This window comes from Stegostoma tigrinum, chromosome 31 (assembly GCF_030684315.1).
Source record: "Stegostoma tigrinum isolate sSteTig4 chromosome 31, sSteTig4.hap1, whole genome shotgun sequence".
NCBI lineage: Eukaryota > Metazoa > Chordata > Chondrichthyes > Orectolobiformes > Stegostomatidae > Stegostoma > Stegostoma tigrinum.
The window spans coordinates 136,171-157,568 of NC_081384.1; the positions used below are offsets into that span (position 1 = coordinate 136,171).

Here is a 21,398-nt window from a genome sequence, read left to right on the forward strand (position 1 = left end):
CCTCTCTAAAGCTTCTACATCTTTCCTCTTATGAGGTGACCAGAGCTGAACACAATATTCCACATGTGGAATAACCAGAGTTTTATAAAGCTGCAGCATAACTTCACGGCTCTTAGACTCAGTTCCCCTGACAACGAAAGCAAACACAGCATATACCTTCTTTACAACCCTATCAACTTGGGTAGCAACTTTGAGGGATCTATGGATATGGATCCCAAGATCCCTCTGTTCCTCCATACTGCCAAGAATCCTTGTCCCTGTACTGTCTATACTCTTCTAGGCTATCTGCAGTGTTGAGTTTTTTGTGACTACCACAAGCTTTCTTTTGCAGGGACAGAGATGGCACTTTTGCAGGAAAAGGGAGAACACCAACCATAAATCTAATACTCACCTTCACCTGAACCTAATACTATCTTTCACGCAGGGACCAGAATAACTCTAAAAATCGACCCTAAACTCAACCCTCACCCTTACACTAACCCAAATTCTCACTCTAACACCAACTATCACCCTAACCTTCATTCTAACTCATAGAAACATAGAAGATGGGAGCAGGAGACCATTTGATCCTTTGAGCCTGTTCCGTCATTCATTATCATGGCTGATGATCCAACTCAATAGCCTAATCCTGCTTTCTCCCTATAACATTTGATCCCAATCACCCCAAGTGCTATATCTAGTCACCTCTTGAATACATTTAATGTTTTGTAATCAACTATTTCCTTGGTAATGAATTCCACAGGCTCACCACTCCTCGAGTGAAGAAATGCCTCCTCATCTCCTCCCTAAATCCTCATACTGTGATCCCTGGTTTTGGACACAACCATCATTGGGAACATCCTCCCTACATACCCTGTCCAGTCCTGTTAGAATTTTACAATTCTGAGATTCCCCCCCATTCATCTGAATTCCAGCAAAAACAATCCTAACCTAGTCAACCATGCGTCAGACACATTACCGCCAAAATCAGCCTGGTAAACCTTTGTTACACCCCCTCAAGAGCAAAAGCATGCTTCCTCAGAAAAGGAGACCTGAACTATACATAATATTCCAGATGTGGTCTTACCAAGACCGTGTATGACTGCAGCAACAGATCCCTGCTCTTCTACTTGAAACCTCTTGCAATAAGGCCAACATACCACTTACCTGCTTTACCACCTGCTGCACCAGCATGCTTACCAAAGCATCCACTATTTCGAGAGCTACTTCCTTAAGTACTCTGGAATGTAGCCGATCAGGCCTTGGGGATTTATCCACCTTCAATCCCAACAATTTTCCCAGCACCATTTCTTGGCTAACATTGATCTCCCTGAGCTCTTCCCTCTCACTAAATCTTGCCTTCTCCAACAATTCTGGTGTCTGATTAGTGTCTTCTTTTGTGAAGACAGAACCAAAGTATGTATTCAGCTCCTCAGCCACTTCTTAGTCCCATATTATACATTCCCCGTTTCTGTCTGTCGGGGACCTACATCTATCTTTACTGATCTCTTGCTCTTCACATACCTATAGAAACTCTTAGCATCAGTCTTTATATTCTCTGCAAGGTTACTTTCATACTCTTATTTTGTCATTCTTAATCAATCCCTTGGTGCTTCTTTGCTAAATTGTAAACTGCTCCCAATCCTTAGATTTAACATTTTTCTTGGCCAATCTGTATTCTTCTTCCTTGGATCAGATACTATATCTTATTTCCTTTGTAAGCCATGGCTTACCCCTCTTGCCTGTTGCAACAGCAAAATGGATAAGAGTAAGCAGTTGTTGCAGTTTCTCCATACGTTCTTTGAATGTTTGCCATTGGCAATCCACAGTCATCCCTTTAAGGAACTCTCCCCAATCTATCAAGGCCAGTTCATGCCTCATATCCTACTAATCTCCTTTATTAAGGTTCAGCACCCGTGTCTCCAAATCAACAACCTCACTCTCCATTCTGTCATGTTATGGTCGCTGTTCCCTGAGGAGTCTCACACAGCGGGATTGGTAATGATTCCCTTCTCATTACACAGTATCCAGTCTAAGATGGCCTGCTCTTTAGTTGATTCCTCCACATTTTGGTCAAGAACACCATCCTGCATACACCCCAGGAATTCCTCCCCTACAGTATTGTGGATAATTTGATTTGCCCAGTGTATGTGCAGATTGAAACCATTATCACTGATATCCCCTTATTACATGCATCTCTAATTCCTGTTTAATGCCATTCTCAACATCACCACTGCAGTTTGTGGGGCTATACATGACATCTACTAATGTTTTTTTTAAAACTCATCTTAACTGGATGTGAGTTTGCTCGCTGAGCTGGAAGGTTCGTTTTCAGACGTTTCATCACCATACTAGGTAACATCATCAGTGAGCCTCCGACGAAGCGCTGGTCTTATGTCCTGCTTTCTATTTATCTGGTTAGGATTCCTTGTGTTGGTGATGTCATTTCCTGCATTGGCGAACCTTCCAGCTCAGCGAGCAAACTCACATCCAGAACCTCAACCTGAGCTACAAATCTTCTCAAAACTCGCTTATCTTAACTCTCACTCTAACTCCAACTCCAAAACACAAGTCTAATCCTCACTCTAATCTTAACTCTTGCTCCAACCCTAAATCCAGAACCTAACCCCAACCCTCATTCTAAACCTTTTGCGTACTGCAAACCTAACTTTAACCCTCACCCTATTCTTAACCTCAACTCTCACTCCAACTCTATCCCTTAGTATAAACTTACTCTCACCGTACCTCTATCAATTTAACAACAGTATTCTTAACTCTTATCACAGGAATAGGGATAAACCTAACTCTAGATTTAATCCTCATTTTAACTCTAATCCTCACTCCAACCCTAACCCCATCATGTCTCTCTAACCAATACAAAAGTAAGGCTGTGGTACTCCACACCCTGTTACTTAAAAAAAAAAGCAAAATACTGCAGATGCCCCAGCCCATTCAGCCCCTCCCTATAACTCAAACCCTTCAGTCTTGGTATCATTCTTGTATCAGGACAACTACAATTGTACTCAGTATTCTAAAAAGTAGCCTCACCAATGTCCTGTACAGCTGCAATGTGACATTCCAACTGCTATACTCAATGCTCTGACCAACAAAGGCAAGCATGCCAAATACTTTCTTCACCACTCTGTCCATTTGAGACTTCATTTTTCATGGAAATACACACCTGCAACCCATGGTCTCTGACATACGCTCCCCAAGGCCATACTATTAACTGTATAAGTTCTGCTCTGGTTTGCCTTACCAAAATGGAACATATCACATTTATCTAAATTAAACTATCTGCCACTCCTCAGGCCATAGGGCCATCTTATCAAGGTCTCACTGTGCTCCAAGAATCACCTACACTGTCCACTACACCACCTATTTTGGTGTCATTTGCAAACTTATTAACCATGCCCCCCATATTCACATCCAACTCTTTTACACAAATTATGAAAAGCATTAGACATAGAACCAATCCTTGTGGCACACTGCTGGTCAAAGGCCTCCAGTCTGAAAAGCAACCCTTTACCACCACCCTTTGTCTCTTCAGCAAATTTTGTATCAAATTGGCTGGCTTCCCCTTGGATCCTATGTGATCTAATCTTACTAACCAGTCTACCATTTGGAATCTTGTCAAATATTTTGCTGAAGTCCATATAGACAATATCTAATACTCAGCATTCATCAATTTTGTCACCTCTTCAACAAAAATTTGTTATTGAGAAATAATTTTCCATGTACAAAGCCATGTTTAAGCCATCTCTAATCAGTCCTTGCCTATCCAAATGCATCATGATCTCCCTCTGACAAAGCTATGCCGACAATCCCTAATCAAACCTTGCTTCTCCAATTGGAGAGGAGTTCTTTCCTTCAGAATTTTCTCCAACAGTTTAATCACGATTGATGCTAGACTCACCTGTCTGTAGTTCCCTGGTCTGTCTATACCACACTTCTTAAAGGTGGAATCACATTAGTAGTATTCCAAGCCTCTGGCAGCACCCACAATTACCCTCAACTCTGGAGCACCCCACCATCACCACCAAAAAAGGATGCATTCTCAGCCCCCACTGTATTCCCTGTATACCCAAGACTCTGTAGCCAAATTCTGAATGAATGCCATCTACAAATTTGCAGACAATATCAACATGGTAGAACAGATAGCAAACAATGAGTCAGAATACAGAAAAGAAGGTACCTGGCTTGGTGACATGGTGCAACAATAACAACCTCTCAATGTTGGCAAAACAAAAGAACTGATCATCAACTTAGAGGAAGAAAGGAAGACAACTTGTCCCCATTCACATCAACAGAACTGAGGTAGGAAGAGTCAAAAACATTAAGTTTCTAGGAGTGACGATAACAGACAACACATCCTGGACTCCCCATGTGAATGCAACAGTAATAAAGGCGCAACAACACCTCTTTTTCCTCATAAGGTGACCAAAACCACATTACTCCAGGCACAGTCTAACCAAGATGCTGTGCAATTGAAGTAAGACTTTACTAGTCCTATCCTCAAGTTTTCTTACAATAAAGGCTATCATTCCATTAACCTTCTTAATAGCTTACTGCACCTGCATGTTAGCCTTCAGTGACTTATTGACAAAGATACCCTTGAACTTCTGCACTTACCATCCTTTCAGCATTTAAAGAAATATCCTGCACATTTGTTTTTCCAACTTATGTAGATAATCACTTATTTTTCAACATTATACTCTATCTGCCTTGTTCCAGCTCATTCACTAAGTCTGTCCAAATTCTCCTAGCCACTTTACATCTTCCTCATCACACACTTAGCTTTATATCATCTGCAAATTTGTGATGACTTTTAGACCTCACAACCAAACTGTTGATATATGTATTGTGAACAGAGGGGTCCAAATCCTGATCCTTACTGGTCACTGCCTGCCAATGTGAGAATGACCAATTATCTGTTAGCTAATCATTAATCTAGGACAGCATATTACCTCCTATCCCATGTGCTTTAATGTTTCCAACCAGCCTCCAAAGGGGAACTTTTATCAAAAACCTTCTGCAAACGCAAGTATACATCGACAATCTGCTCTCCAGTATCTAGTCCTGGCAACCATGTAGCCATATTGTGCAATGGCATTTCGATCATAACTGACTTTCTCTAAGTGTTTCTAAACCTTTCTTTGAAAGCTCTGTGCATTCAGGTGGAGTGCCCTTTACTTAGTAATTTTGACATAATTCCCATGACTCGTTTCTCCTGTCTCCTAGTCTGCCTAACGTGTTTTTCAAACCAGATTATCAATTTCACCTCCTTTCAATTTGGGTTACCCTTCAGGTTTCTAACCCTGAAAGCACTAGTAAATCTCCCTGCTAGGATATAATTCCCAATCTCGAGGTGTAACCTGTCAAGCTTCTACCATACCTGCCTCAGAACCAGTCCCAGTTCCAATTCCTCAGAAATGTGATGCCTTCCCTTTTATACTAGTTCTCCAGCCAAATATTTATTCCCCTTCCTAAGTATATTATTGGTACCGTGGACCACAGCTTCCGGCTGAACTCCCACCCCAGAAGCTTGTCCTGCAGCTGCTCTGTAGCATTTTTGATTCCGGCACCAGGGAAGCAATGCCATCTCCAGTCACGTTTACTGCCACACCTGTCTGATCAACTGAAGAGTTCCCTATAATTACTGCCCTTGCATTCTTCCTCCAACCCCACTACAGCTGTCACCATGTGCATGTGCTTGGATTGAAGGATCAACTGTCCTTGCCAGTTTCCAAAATGAAATACTGATTAGTAGATTTCCTTCCCTAAAGGACACCAGTGAAATAGATGGGCACTCAGCGACAACTAATGATTGTTTCCCAGTCACCATTAAACAAGATTAACTTTTAGAAATTCCAGCATTTATTCGTGACATTTAAATTCTATAGTTAGAATTGAATCCATGCCCCTGGGGTATTGGCTTGGTTGTCTGGATTACTAGCCCAGTGACACTTCCACTACATCACCATCTCCCCAGCATTCTGTAATGAAAATAGGTAGATAGAGTTAACATAGAAATTAGCCATCAAGGTGATGGAAGAACAGGCACAAGAACCCACGGCGGCACGGTGGGTAGCACTGCTGCCTCACAGAGCCTGGTACCTGGGTTTGATTCCATGGATCTGGGTGGGATACTCCGAGGGTCAGTGTGGACTTTTTGGGCCAAAGGGCCTGTTTCCACACTGTAGGGGATCAATGAAAAAAAAAGCCTTATTCAATTGCAATGTTCTATGTAGCACTGAAATGTCCAGTTATGATCCCAGCTAAAATTACTACTGAATAATTCAGATCCTAGCTTGATAGACTATTTTTCATAGATCTTGGAATCCCTACAGTGTGGAAACAGGCCCTTCGGCCCATCAAGTCCACATGACCCTCAGAATATCCTATTTAGGCCCATCCCCCTATAACCCACCTAACCTACACAGCCATGAATACTATGGGCAATTTAGCATGGCCAATCCACCTAGCCTGCACATCTTTGGACTGTGGAAAGGAACTGGAGCACTAGGAGGAAACCCACAGAGACAAGGGGAGAACATGCAAACTCCACACAGTCAGTCGCCGGAGGGTGGAATCGAACCCGGGTTCCTGGCACTGTGAGGCAGCAGTGCAAATCATTGAGTCATTATGCTGCCCCAAGAGCTTGTTCTTTGCATCGTCCAGGTGTTGTAGTTGATACATAGACTCCCTACAATGGGGAAAGCAGGCCATTCAGCCTATCACGTCCACACCGACCCTCTGAAGAGCAAACCACCCCTTACCTTATCCTATCCCTGTAACCCTGCATTTTTCATGGCTAATAGACTGAGCTGCATATTTTTGGACTTTGGGAAGAAACCAGAACACCTGGAGGAAACCCACACTGACACGGGGAGAATGTGCAAACTCCAAACAGAGTCACCGAGGGCAGAATCAAACTCTGCTGTGAGGCAGCAGTGCTAAGCACTGAGCCACTTGACTGCTCTTTTTAAAAAGTCCTCGACAAGGTGACCTTTTATTGAAATGGTGTAAGATTTGGTTGTAACAATAAAACAGAAGTTTATAATGCAAAAGAGAATATGAAAAGTACAAATCAAGCTAATCACAAAACTCCCAAGCTAATCACAATTTTAAATAGTTCAAAACACAGAACAGTACAATCCCATCTATCCTAACAGTATCACTTTACAGTTCTCAAATAGACAGCATTCACTTCTTGCTCACATCTATCGATTTAACTTAAATTGTTTCTTTCAATTTCTGGTCTTGAGAGTTTGGTGGGCTCTTTAATTAGTCAAACAACCGAGCTTAGACTCTCAATTTCAAGTGACCCCTTTGGGGTTCTAACCGAACACCATCTGGAACTTTCAAGCTAAACTCCTTACACTGAAGTGACATGTTCCCTAATGGTTTTAAACGGATTCTTTAGGAGAAATGGTTTCATACGTCTAACTTCAGCTATGACTTCTGAGAACTTACAAAGAAAAGCTTTCCAAGCAATGAATATTTCCCCTACGCAAAATAAAAAATTCCTAATCATTCCAAAACAGAAAGCAAGCTCCTCGACGTTTACTCTGTCTACTTATAAAACTCCCCCAATGCAAGCCAATCCCCAACATCACCCCAGAGACCCCTCTCTGGTTTTGAAAAAAGTTCATGGCTCCAGAAATACCTACAAGATAATCATTATACTCCCTTATATAAAGACCAAAATCAAGTGCCACTAGTTCAATGTCTAAACTCTAAAATAAATTATATTAAAACATACATAGATCACACACTTAAACTCATACAGATGATAGAGATAGTTAGTAATACAGGTTTACTTCACCTTCAAAAGAGAAATATTGCAGATGCTAGAAACTTAAAGTGAAATCTGAAATTACTAAAAACATCCAGCAGGCCAGATATCAAGGATGGATAATTAAATTTAGCCCCATTTTCTTCCAACAGATGTTGTTGATCTACAAAACATTTCAAACAACTTCTGGTTATTATTTTGGGGAGGTATTGGCCCAGTGATATTATTGCTCCACCAATAGTCCTGAGATCCAGGCAATGCTCTGGACACCCAGGTTCAAATCCCACAATGGGAGATGGTGGAATCTGAATTCAATAAAAATACGGAATTGAGAGTCGAATGCCAACCATTAAACTATTGTCGATTGCCAGAAAAACCCACCTGGGTCACTGATGTCTTTTAGGGAAAGAAACTGCCAACCTTACCTACTCTGTGACTCCACATCCACAACAGTGTGATTGACTTGTCTCTGGTCAAATATGGATGGACAGCAAATGCTAGACCAGCCAGCAATACCCTCATATTCTGCAGCACCAAAAGCAATTTCATACTACTTTGATCTTACATGAAGCCATGACTCAGAAAAGTCAAGTACAACACTCCTGACTATCACTATATCACATTTAGCATCATTATATACAACACTTCAAGAGTAACAAAGGCATGGAGTAGGTGTTTAGGATGTTGGCTGAAGGACATGAGTGAAAATATATAGTTGTTTTTCACATAATTAATTCAATGCAGTTCAGGTGGCTCATGCACCTGTGTGTAGGAAGACAGTGACAAACATTAAATCTCATCCGTAGCAGGTTGCACAGCAGGAATGGCAGAAGCAGGATTATGGAGAAACCATAAAAACAGAAAGCAATACCTGAAATAAAACAGTTACAGGCATATGGACAGGTCAAAACTCAGTTTAGAAATAAATAACAGACAGACATACAACTAAAAACTACACAATTCCATTCTTATTTTTAGAAATTTGTTTTAATGAATGGTTCAAAAATAAACAATGACTTTTCTACAAAACTTTCAAATGAATCAGGTCAGTTATAAACTCTGAAAATTAACATTTTGAAATATTTAAATACACAGGTGACGTTGAGGATCATACAACATCAAAAATACACGTTTACATATCTCACAACAGTTAAATGCATTTTGCATTATTTAACTATCAGTTCTAACTGTCTGGGCTTCTAATGAATATATTCAGGCTGCAATAGGTTTTAAACACACCACAAGTCCTCAGAGAGATGTCATCTCAAAAAAAACTCAAAGCTTAAGCTCATCACTAAATGTTTTAGAAGTTTTTAAACAGATCAATATGTACATAATTTCATACAATTTTCAAAGATTTGAGGGATCAGTTGTTTGCCATTTTCAATTTCAGATGCAAATGGAATCTTCTGTGAAATACACTTCCCCTTTACAATGGAAAAAGCTGGCTCAGTCTAAATAGTGATGACTATAATTACTTTGCAGGGAAAAATGAACCAAGGATCATTGCCCAAAACACTTGCAACAGGTATGGTGCATGTAGCAGCTGCATTGTCCTAAAATTTGCATTAACTCCACACAGGGCTAGATCACTGATGAAAAGCAGATTACCTTCAAAATAGTGTCTGCACTTAATAACCTGTAAATTAGAACGATGGACGTGATTTAATTTCTGTTGTAGTAAGTGAGTGTTTCCTGTGCTACCTGTTCGCCAAGTTGCTAATCCAGTATGACATTAAGAATATCACTCAGTCTCTCAATAAGTGCATAAGTACAGCAGAATATTAAGAAGTGTAATAAAAGGAGCTCATGAACCTGAAATGTTTATTCTGTTCTCCGACCACTCCAGTGGTGCCTGACATGCTGCTGCCAGCAATTTGTTTTTACTTTAGGCTTCAAGATGCGTAGTATTTTGATTTTGCACTAAAAAGCTACAACAGAACAAAGTAATGCCTTACGATATCAAATATTTCATTTTTTAATAAGTTTCAAAGGATACTGAACATGTATTCAAAAAATTTAAGCTTTAAAACAATTTGTGCATGGTTTTGAGTTACACCACATTCCAATCCATTAAATTGTGATGTCACTCAGTGCAATGTTAAATTTCTATTTCATAAAATATTTTATTTACTTTTTCTTTCTCTAATTGAGCAAATGTAACATTGCATTTTAATTGCTGCAGTCAGACTGCTTTTGCTTACAAGGAAGGTAAATATTCTAAATGGGAGCAGAATACTGTCTGCATTATCCACTGATAACTAACACAGGTATAGCACTGAATTACATATTATCAAGTTTTGAGTTTTGGATTTCAGCTATTGGAAAAATTGATCCATGCTACTACATCAATGCAGAGTCAGAGAGGTCCAGTAAACCAGCCCAGCTCCTTCCACCATCTAATCCATTACTACAGCTACATCGCTGATGCCTTAAAAAACAGGCAAAAGACACAGCTTCCTTTCTTGTTCACAGCTTGAGTCTTTGGACATAACACACAAAAAAAGTGTTTCAATCTACTATCAGTATCCAGTGTTAGCTCATGCCATACAACCCACACTCATCTCAGCTGTTTTTGAACCCTTGATTCTGGTCATGTACATTTTAGGCATAACAGTTGGAAGTGGAAAGCTGGTCACCAATGAGAACTGTAGAATGTACTGATCTTAAAAGAAACAGCTTGAAAAAACATTAAACTGAAATGAATTTAAAAATAGTGTAACTGCAGCAAACAGCTGCATGGTCACAGAAATCAGAAGCAAAATGAAATGGAGAAGTTTGCAACATCTAAAGTGTATTTAGAAATCAAGTTAAACTCAAAAAGTATTGCATTGCCTAGAATTAATGCATTTACAACGTTAAAGATGAACACACAAAATCCCACGGATCTCCTCACTCAAACCTCACTAGGCTTTTAGAAACCAAGCCTCAATTACATAAATAGTCTATTCCTTATCTGTTCAGTTTTGCTATATTATGAACTTTTCTGCATAGAGATGGATAAATAGAACTGCAAAGCTTACTATGTATACATTCCCAAAAACATCAGCGTCCTCTTCTTCTGAACAATTTAGTTATTGTCTCTGGCAGGATAATGCTCAAAGCTTTAATCCTGGAAGTTTTCCAGCCTTGCTATCCCAAATGAACAATAGCAACATTAATCTCCGCCGATGATGAATTTCATTGCTCGTTACATTACACATGCTGGAGAGTGGATTAAGTCTTTTTACGGGACAACTCTAATCATTGTCACTACGTGCTAATTGGTATTTTCTAGAATTCAACTAATCAAACGATGACTGGATTACCCTGCACCAACTCCACACCTTGCTTGCTGGCAAAATTTGATGGTTAGTTTCTACTTTTCGAAACAGAAACACAGAAGACACTTATATGAATAAAATGGTGCAGTCTACAAGTAATATCCACCAAAAATACCTCATGAAGGAAGAACTTCTATCCCCTAAAACGGGTAACTGCGCCAAGTCAAAAATCAACAACGCTTAAATGATGATTAACACAATTTTGGAAGTGCAGATGTGCAGGATGGCTTCTTCATCCCTTACAATAACTTTTCTGGGATGAAACAATTTCAAACCAAATGAACTAGAAGGGGCACCAAACAAACTTGCAATGGCTTACAGCAATAAATTCTACATCTCTCTTAGCTGCGAATTTCTGTCCGCCATGAGGAACAAGTAGTAACCACTGAGGCAATCACTATTTTAAACTACGCACAACAGCAGCAAGAACAACAGACAGTGTGATTGCAACAAGACGATTATGGAAACCTTGCCTTCCAACGAATGTCTACTGGGTCCAGTATGATGTAATTTGGCAACACCAACACCCACAAACCTACTGTTTTCGGAGGAAGTTTGAAAAGAAACCTGCCTTTGATTGTTGCCTTGAGGCTCGATCCTGTGAAGTGATATTCTCATATTGATTCAGCTCTGACTGATCCAACAGTTCAAAATCATCCCCCTCTGCATCAGTGTCCATTTCTGTACCTGAGTGTTCATGACAGGTCTGTGAAGCAAATTTTGGAGGATTGTCCCTCACCACTTGGACCTCTTGATCTGCTCCTGATAATGCAGCTGCCATCATATTACTGGCTAGTGCCCCTGCCAGAGTTAAACCTTGGCTGCCTGTGAAATTCAGGGGTAATGGCAGCCCACTGAGAGATATATCTACATCAATATCCTCCTGATCAGAAAACAAGCTCACGTCTTCCTGTGCCAAAGCTTGGTAGGGAGCTGTTGGAATACCCAGACTCGTATCATCATCATCATCATCCAACCCAGCCACATTTGGGTTTATTGATGGGAATTCTGGTAGATCTCTTGCAAATGACTCCTCTGGGTCACTATGACGATCAAGATCTAAGTACAAAAGGAAATCTCGTTTAATGAAGTATTCACTTCACATATTTCTGATATGTGGTTATTATAAGGATTGCAGTGAACTTACACTCTAAGAAAATAAGAAACAGGAGAAGTACACCACACTGTCAAGCCACCATTCAACAAGCACACAATTGATCCTCAGCCTTCCATTTTCCCAGTCATTGTCCACTTCCCTCAATTCAGAGCGACCAAAAATCTGTCCTTTGCAGACGTTTCCATGGATTTATAATCCTTTGAATGAAGAAATGATCAACTTCTCACTTTGAGATATGACCTATCTACTAGATTCCCAGTCAGGGTAAACAGCCTCTCAGTGTTCAGTTTCAATTCCCTTCAAAATCTTGAACCTCTCAAAGAGGTCACCTCTCATTCTACTAAATGTCAGAGAATACAGACTCAGTTTACTCAGCCTTTCATAGGATAACCCTTTTATCCTGGCAACGAATCTTCACTGTACTCCCAACCAATGCAAATTATTTTTTTGATGATGAGTGCTGAGATAAGAAGTTTCCACGCACAGCAGATTTCTGACTTTGACAAAACAGAATTATGCCTTATCCCACCCTCTGCCTGGTCTGGAGGAGCTGTCTCATTCAACATGTAATGTTGAATCTGCCATTAATCTGACTGAATTTCTGAAGCTGAAAAGTCCACACTTTCACTACTAAGATAACAAGGTGCAGAGCTGGATGAACACAGCAGGCCAAGCAGCATTAGAGGAGCAAGGAGGCTGACATTTCGGGCCTAGACCCTTCTTCAGAAATGACCCTTTCTGAAGAAGGGTCTAGGCCCGAAACATCAGCCTTCCTGCTCCTCTAAAGCTGCTTGGCCTGCTGTGTTCATCCAACTCTACACCTTGTTATCTCAGATTCTCCAGCATCTGCAGTTCCTACTATCTGAAACACTTTCAGTACAGTTGTTTATCCCAGCGGTCTCCAAAGCGTCTTCCTCAATTTAATGCTATCTCTGCTGAAGTCAATGCTGCCATTGGGGTGAGAATGGGAACAGAGTGGGTTAAAGACGGAACAGCTGAAGGCGGCTCAAGAGGGACTGAAGTTTCACAGAATCATTGACATTCAATCCAAACTCAGGACCAGATGGACATAAACTTGGTTCAACAAAACAATTAAAAAGGTACAGTGGGTCAGTCACTCATATTTCCTCTATCCAAATCTTGGAGGGAGAAATAAAGTGGTCTACAAGGAGGAAAAGGAGGCACTAAATGGAAAGAGTGCATGAGTTGTTCCGAAGGGCAAGCTATATGGGAGAGAATTTGGTTTGATTTGTTGCTGTCACATGTACCAAGATACAGTGTAAAAAGTGTTGTTTTGCATGTTCTACAGGCAGACTGTGCCATACAAAGTGCATCAGGTAGCAGAAGAGAGTGCAGAATACACAGTCTTATTACCACAAAATCGTGCAGAGGGAGAGATCAACATTAACATTGCAGAGGTCCATTCAAAAGTCTGATAACAGCAGGGAAGATGCTGTTCTTGAATCTAGCAATCTAGGAGGGAGCACATGAGAGTGTGAGAGTGCTCAGTTTGTTGGGAAAAGGGATGTGGATGTTTGGTGGGGGCAAAAATGAGCTAATTATAATATTTGGGGTGGCATGGTTGGGGGCAGAAGGCCTTCATGGAGTCCTGTGCCCACTTGGAAGAGGGTTTGGTTGAAACTTACATGAGTAAATCAAATTTTGATAAAGTATGTTAAAAATAAATATTTTTCATATTTAAATGATTTGTATTAATTTGAGAGATGTGGACATTGGTGGCTGGGATAACGTTTATTGCACATCAATAGCTGTCCTTGAGAAGATAGTTGTGGGCTGCCTTCTCGAACCACTACAGTTCATGCGCTGTGGGTAGACCCTACCTGTACGGAGGGAGTCACAGGATGTTGTGATCTACAAAATGTGATAATAAAATGTCTAATAATTATTTACCAAATTTTACTATGCTGCTTTATTATGAGTTTCATTTCGTTTAGGATCACATTCATTTGGGAGCTTTTCTTTAACTCATGTAATGTACAATGAGGGGAGGCGATGCCTAGTGGTATTATCGCTGAACTGTTAATCCAGAGACCCAGATAATGTTCTGCAGATCCAGACTCGAATCCCTCCACGGCACATTATGTAATTTGAATTCAATAAATATCTAGAATTAACAGTCTGATAGTGACCATAAATCCATTGCTGATTGTTGGGAAAAAACTTATTTGGTTCACTAATGTTCTTTAGGAAAGGAATCTGCTGTCCTTACCTGGTCTGGCCTACATGTGACTCCAGAACCACAGCAATGTGGTTGGCCCTTAACTCCCCTCTGGGAAATAAATGCTGCCTAGCCAGCTATGTCCTCATCTCATGAACGAATAGAGGAAAAAAAGAAACTGCACCCCACTTTTGTTCTCCAAAGTCGTTCCTTTCACTAGACAGAATTTAAACAATGAGGAGGCAATAACATGGTAATATCACTGGACTAGAAATCAAAAACTGCATCCAACATTGGCCTAGCCAATGGCATCCACATCGCATGAACAAATAAAGTCCTGTATTACTTGTATTAACTGCAGTGAATGCTGAAATCGATTTGCTGAGCTTGAGTCTTGATAGTAACAGGAGGTAAACAAAGGGAAGACTAATGTTTCGACTCAACTGAAGTCCAATAGTTTCACCAATTTGAAGCAGTCTAGAAGAATTTACATGTCATGATAGATCATTAAGAAGTGCTATATTCCCTGAACAAGTACTTAATATCAATTCAAAAAGACCCTGAATCAATCATCATGGTATACCATAGTAAAAGCGATGACTCAGCTTGGGAAAAATAAAAATTAAGTGAATTAATTACTATCTTCTGTAGTGTGGAACATCATCAGGGCACCAGAATATACTTGACATGTTTCACATAATCTATCAAAATTCACCTAATCAAAAGTGTTTGCATAGAATGCAATTTTCTACATGTTGAACAATAAAATAACACTTTCAAACAAACATCCATTGAAACTGAAGAACTGACCTTCAGAGCCATCTGTTATCGGTGTCTGTCCTCGGGATAAGTTGAAAGTTCCATTGTCAGCATATGATACCTCAGTGTCAGAATGCTCAGATTCCGAAACTTCCAGTTCCTTAGCAATTATGGAGTCATCAAGCTTTCCATGCAAAAAAAAAGGAAAAAAAATTCACAATTCGGAAAACATCTGGTATTTATATAGTGCTTTTCACGACAAATGAGCATCCGAACACTTTACAAGTAAATTTTTATTTTAAGAAGTGGGGTCATAGCTGTGATGTAGAAACTAAAGGGAACTAATTTGTGTACAGCATGCTCCCAGAAATCATGAAAAGCTCTATTCAAGGACCAACAGAAAAGTTTCAACATTAAACGTTTTGTTAAATATTCAATTGTGGGATGTGGGCGGCACTGGCTGACCAGCATTTATTGCCCATCCCTTGTTGCCCTTGATAAGGTGGTGATGATCTGCTTTCTTGAACTGCTGCAGTCCACCTGCTGTGAGTTGACCCACAATACCATTAAGGAGGGAACTCCAGGATTCTGAACCAACAATAGTGAAGGAATGGGCTATGTATTTCCAAGTCAGGATGGTGAGTGGTTTGGAGGGCAACATGAAGGTGATGGTGTTCTTATGCATCTGCTGACCTTGTCCCTCTAGATGGAAGCAGTCATGGGTTTGGAAGGTGCTATCGGAGGGTCTCCTGTTAATTTCTGCAGTACATCTTGCAGATAGTTTACACTGTGCTATTGAATGTCAGTAGTGGAGGGTGTGGGTGTCTGTGGATGTGGTGCCAATTAAGCAGGCTGCTTTGTCCTGGATGGAGTCAAGCATCTCCAGTGTTGTCGGAGCTGCACTCATCCAGGCAAATGGGGAGTATTCCATTATACTCCTGACATAAGCCTTGTAGACAGATGGTGGACAGATTCTGGGGAGTCAGGTGGTGAGTTATCTGTTGCAGTATTCCTGCCTCTAACTTGCTCTTGTAGCCACTATGTTTATGTGGTGAATCCAGATGAGTTTCTGGTCAATGATAACAAGCTGGGGGTTGACAGTGGGGGATTCAGTGATGGTTACATCACTGAATGTCAAGGACAGTGGTTTGATGGTCTCTTATTGGTGACAGTCATTGCCTGGCATCGGTGTTGTATGAATTTTACTTGCCATTTGTCAACCCAAGTCTGGATGTTATCCTGATCTTGTGCATTTGAACATGGACTGCTTCAGTATCTGAGGACTCAAAAATGGTCCTGAACATTGGTCGCCAGTGACTGCATATTGCCACTTCTGACCTCATGATGAAAGGAAGGTCATTGATGAAGCAACTGAAGATGATTCGGCCTAGAATACCACCCTGATGAACTTCAGAAGAGATGTCCTGGAGCTCAGATGATTGACCTCAAAAAGCTACTATGTGTCAGGTATGACTCCATCCACTGGAGAATTTATCCCCCCCAATACCCAGCAATTCCAGTTTTGCTAGGGGTCCTTGACACCACACTTAGTCAAATGCAACACTGAGGTAAAGGGCTGTCACTCTCATCCCACCTCTGGAATTAAGCTCTTTTGTCCATGTTTGAGCCAGGTAAAGAGATCAGGAGCTGAATGGACCTGGCAGAACCCAAACTGGGCATCACTGAGCAGGTGCTGCTTTATAGCACTGTTGATGACACTTTCCATCACTTTACCGGTGATTAAGAGTAGACTGATGGGGGTAATTGGCCGGATTCGATTTGTCCTGCCTTTCACATACAGGGCATACCTGGGCAATTTTCCACTTTGCCACGTAGATGCCAGTGTTATAAGTGTGCTGGCACAGCTTGGCTAGGGGAATGGCAAACCCTGGAAGACAAGTCTTCAGTGCTATAGGCGGAATGTTATCAGGCCCATGGCCTTTGCAGTATCCAGCATCTCCAACCGATTCTTGACATCACGTGGAGTGAATCAAATTGGCTGAAGATTGGTATCTGTGATGTTTGGGACCACTGGAGGAGACAGAGACGGATCATCCACTTAGCACTTCTGGCTGAAGACTGCTTTCACTTTATCTTTTGCGCTGTCGTCCATTGAGGATGGGGATATTTGTGGAGCCTCTTTCCCCCATGAATTGTTTAATTGTGCACCACCATTCATGACAGACTGCAGAGCTCAGATCTGATCCATTGGTTGTAGGATCACTTAGCTCTATATCACTTGCTTCTTATGCTGTTTGGCCATTTGTATTTACAAAGTAGAAAGTACACTAGTTTTGTTTTAATTCATTCAGGCAGTAGGCACTTTGATTGGCTGGGCCCATTCCTATTTTCCCTTGAGAAAGTCATGCTGAGTTGCCTTCTTGAACTGCTGCTGTCCATTTGTTGCAAGTGCGCACAAAGTGTTACTGGGGAAGGAATTTTGATCCACTGAAAGTGAAAGTGTTTCCAATTTAGGATGGTGAGTGTCTTGGAAGGAAACTTGGAGGTGATGGTATAACTATGTATCCTGCTGTGGGTTTGGAAGGTTGTTGAAGAAGCCTTGGTGAATTTCCTCAGCACATCTAATAGATGGTACACACTACTGCTAATGAGCATTCGTGTTGGAGGGAGTGAATGTTTGTGGATGTGGTGTCAATCAAGTGGGCTGCTTTGTCCTGGGTGCTTCGAGTGTTTGAGCAATCTTCATCCAGAAAACAGCATTTCATCACATTCATTACTTGTGCCTTGTAGATGGTGGACAGGCTTTCATGACTCAAGTAATGAGTTACTCACTGCAGGATTTATAGTCCAAGTCAGTATTCACATGGCTCATCCTGCTGTGTTTCTGATCAAATGGCAACCCCCAGGAGGATGACAGTGGGAGATTCAGGGAAGGTTACGACATTGACTCTCAAAGAGCAAATGGGTAGATTCTTCTGGATGGCCTCTTGTTGTAGCTAGCCATTATCTTGCACTTTTGTGGCATGAGTGTTATTTGGCACCTGCTGGCCCAAATCTGGATATTCTCTAGGTTTTGCTACTTCAGGAACCAAATAGTTTTGAATGTCGCTGAACATTGTACGCAGTCATCAGCAAACATTCCTGCTTCTGACCTTATGATGGACAGCAGGTCATTGATGAAACAGCTGGAATGGAACACTAACCTGAGGAACTCCTGCAGAGGTACCATGAAGCTGAGGTGACTGACCTCCAACAACCACCATCTTCCTAACAAGAAAGATGTCAACCAGTGGAGGTCTCCCCCACAACCACTTCCCTGATTCCTATCATCTCCAATTTTGCTCAGGCACCTACTGCTACACTTAATCAAATCAGACCTTAGAATCATAGAATTATACAGTACACAAAAGGCACTTCAGCCCATTGAGTCTGCACCAAAAAAGAAACTACAATAATCTACACTAGTCCTAACTTCTGGCAGTTGGCCCATAGTTGTGAATGTTATTCAAGTGTTGTATAGGACTTTGGTTCAACCACATTTGGAATACTGTGTACAGTTGTCGCCACATTACCAAAAGCATGTGGAAGCCTTGGGGAGGGTGCAGAGGGGGTTCACCAGGATGTTGCCTGGTATTGAGGGCGCTAGCTGTGAAGAGGGGTTGGGTAGATTAGGATTATTTACATTAGAAAGACGGAGGTTGAGGGGGGACCTGATTGAGGCCTACAAAATCATGACAGGGATAGACAGGGTGGATAGCAAGAAGATTTTCCCCCTCCAGAGCGGCGAACTCAATTACTAGGGGGTAACGATTTCAAGGTGAGAGGGGTAAAGCTTAAGGGAGATATGTGTGGCAAGTGCTTTACGCAGAGGTGTGGTGGGTGCCTGGAACGTGTTGCCAGTGGAGGTGGTAGAGGTGGGCACAATAGCGTCATTTAAGATGTATTTAGACAGATAAATGAATGGGCAGGGAGCAGAGGGATAAAGATCCTTGGAAAATGGGCGACAGGTTTAGAAAGAGGATCTGGATCAGCACAGGCTGAGAGGACTGAAGGGCTTGTTCCTGTGCTGTAAATTTTCTTTGTTCAGCTGAGTACTTTTAAAGGTTTGTGTTTCCTGCCTCAACTACCCTCCAAGACAGTGCATTTCAGATTCCCACTACCCTCTGGGTGCAAGAAAAAGCTTGCCTCAAATCCACCCCAAACCTCCTGCTTTACCTCTTAAAATTATGCACCTTGTTACTGACCCTTCAATTAAAATTATCAGCTGCTTCCTAAACACCCTGTCCATGCCCCTCAATTTTATAATCCTTTACCAGGTCCCCTCTCAGTGTCTCTACTCCAAAAGAAAGCAACCTGAGCTTATCCAACTTCTCTTCATAGCTGAGCTGCTCCATCCCAGGCAACACACTGGTCAATCTCCTCTACACTCACTCCAGTGCATTCAAATCCTTCGTATTACAGTAGTTCAGTTTTGCCCTCACCAAGGTTCTGCTGTCTTAAGGGATGTGTGGATTAGCACTCCAAGATCCCCCCATTTCTCGGATTCCTAGTGTCCTACCATTTATTGAGTACTCCCTTGTTGTCTTACTTCTTCCAAAATGCATCATCTCACATTTATCAGGGTTAAATTCCAACTGTCACTCATCTGCCCATGTCCTCTCGTCACCCAAGACCAGCTTCCTCACTATCAACCATCCAACAAGTCTTTGTAACGTTTCCCCCCCCCCACAACATTTTCTTCTATATCACATAGATCACAAACAATAAAAGGGCTGAGTACTGATCCCCATGGTATGGCACTGGGCATCGTTTGTGTAACTGGAGACCAGCCTTCTACCACCTAAGCCAATTTTGGACCCACCTTGACAAGTTGTCCTAGATCCCATAGAAGCTTTTACCTTCTTTCTGAGCCTCCCATGGTCCTGAGCAAAGGCTTTGCAGAAATCCATATAAACTGCATCATCTGCACAACTGGTCACGTCCTCAAAAAATTCAATCAAAACTTGTTCGGCACATCCTCCTTCTGACAAAGCCATCCTGAGCATCCCTGATGAAAGCTTGCGTATCAAGTGTAGATTAATTCTTTCCTTCAGAATTTTCTCCAGAAATTCCCTTACCACTGACTTGAGATTCACTTCCCTGTGCTGCCTGATTTCTCTCTCCCACCCTTTTTAAAAAATGGAACTACATTAGCTGTCCTCCTGTCCTTTGGCAGCTCCCCTGCAGAGAAAGGGGAATTAAAAATTTGGGTCACAGCCTCTGTAATTTCATCAGACCTGTCCCACAGCGGCGTGGGGTAAAACTCACCTGGGTCTGGGGAGCTGTCCACTTTTAAACCCATCAAATCCTCCAACATGTCCTCACTCCCTGTGTCAAACTACTCAAGAACTGTCAGGCCCTCTTCTTGAATTCTGTACCTACATTGTCCTTCTCCAAAAACGATGACAGATGTGAAGTAGCTTGGAATATTGTGTCCAGCTCTGGTCGCCCTATTATAGGAAAGATGTGGAGGCTTTGGAGAGGGTGCAAACGAGGTTTACCAGGATGCTGCCTGGACTGGAGGGCTTGTCTTACGAGGAGAGGTTGACTGAGCTCAGACTTTTCTCTCTGGACAGAAGAAGGAAGAGAGGTGACCTGAACGAGGTGTACAAGGTAATGAGAGGCATGGATAGAGTTGATAGCCAGAGACTTTTCCCCAGGGCAGGATTGACTGCCACGAGGGGTCATAGTTTTAAGGTGTTAGGAGGAAGGTATAGAGGAGACGTCAGAGGGAGATTCTTCACCCAGAGAGTTGTGAGCACATGGAATACTTTGCCAGTGCAAGTTGTGGAAGCAGAGTCATTAGTGACATTTAAGCGACTGCTGGACATGCACATGGACAGCAGTGAACTGAGGGGAATGTAGGTTAGGTTATTTTATTTTTGGATTAGAATTATTCCACGGCACAACATCGTGGGCCGAAGGACCTGTACTGTGCTGTACTTTTCTATGTTATATCTATCAATGTAGCAAGAACTGCAGATGCTGAGTCAGAGGTAACAATGTGTAGAGCTAGAGGAACACAGCAGGCCAGGCAGCATCAGGGGAACAGGAAAGCTGACATTTCCGGTTAGGACAAACTCTGATGCTGCCTGGCCTGCTGTGTTCTTCCAAGGCCATACTTTGTTATCCGTTATTTATTATAGATGTACGTTTTAAAACCCTACCAATGTATTCCAGCTCTATGAATAGATTGCTCCCTTGGTCCCTAAAGGGCCCTATTCTCTTCCCTGTTTAGCCTCT

General features: G+C 41.7%; 1 protein-coding gene across 1 annotated transcript in view; it reads right to left on the minus strand.

Moving 5' to 3' along the window:
* Positions 1-8,776: 8,776 nt before the first annotated feature.
* Positions 8,777-21,398, minus strand: part of retreg3 (reticulophagy regulator family member 3) — a 58,328-nt gene continuing 45,706 nt past the window's right edge. The window contains exons 9-10 of the mRNA XM_048560372.2: positions 15,207-15,339; positions 8,777-12,159 (exon numbers count right to left, since the gene is read on the minus strand). Coding sequence (XP_048416329.2) covers positions 11,636-12,159; positions 15,207-15,339 — 657 coding nt within the window. The 3' untranslated portion in view covers positions 8,777-11,635. The remainder of the gene's footprint in view (positions 12,160-15,206; positions 15,340-21,398) is intronic.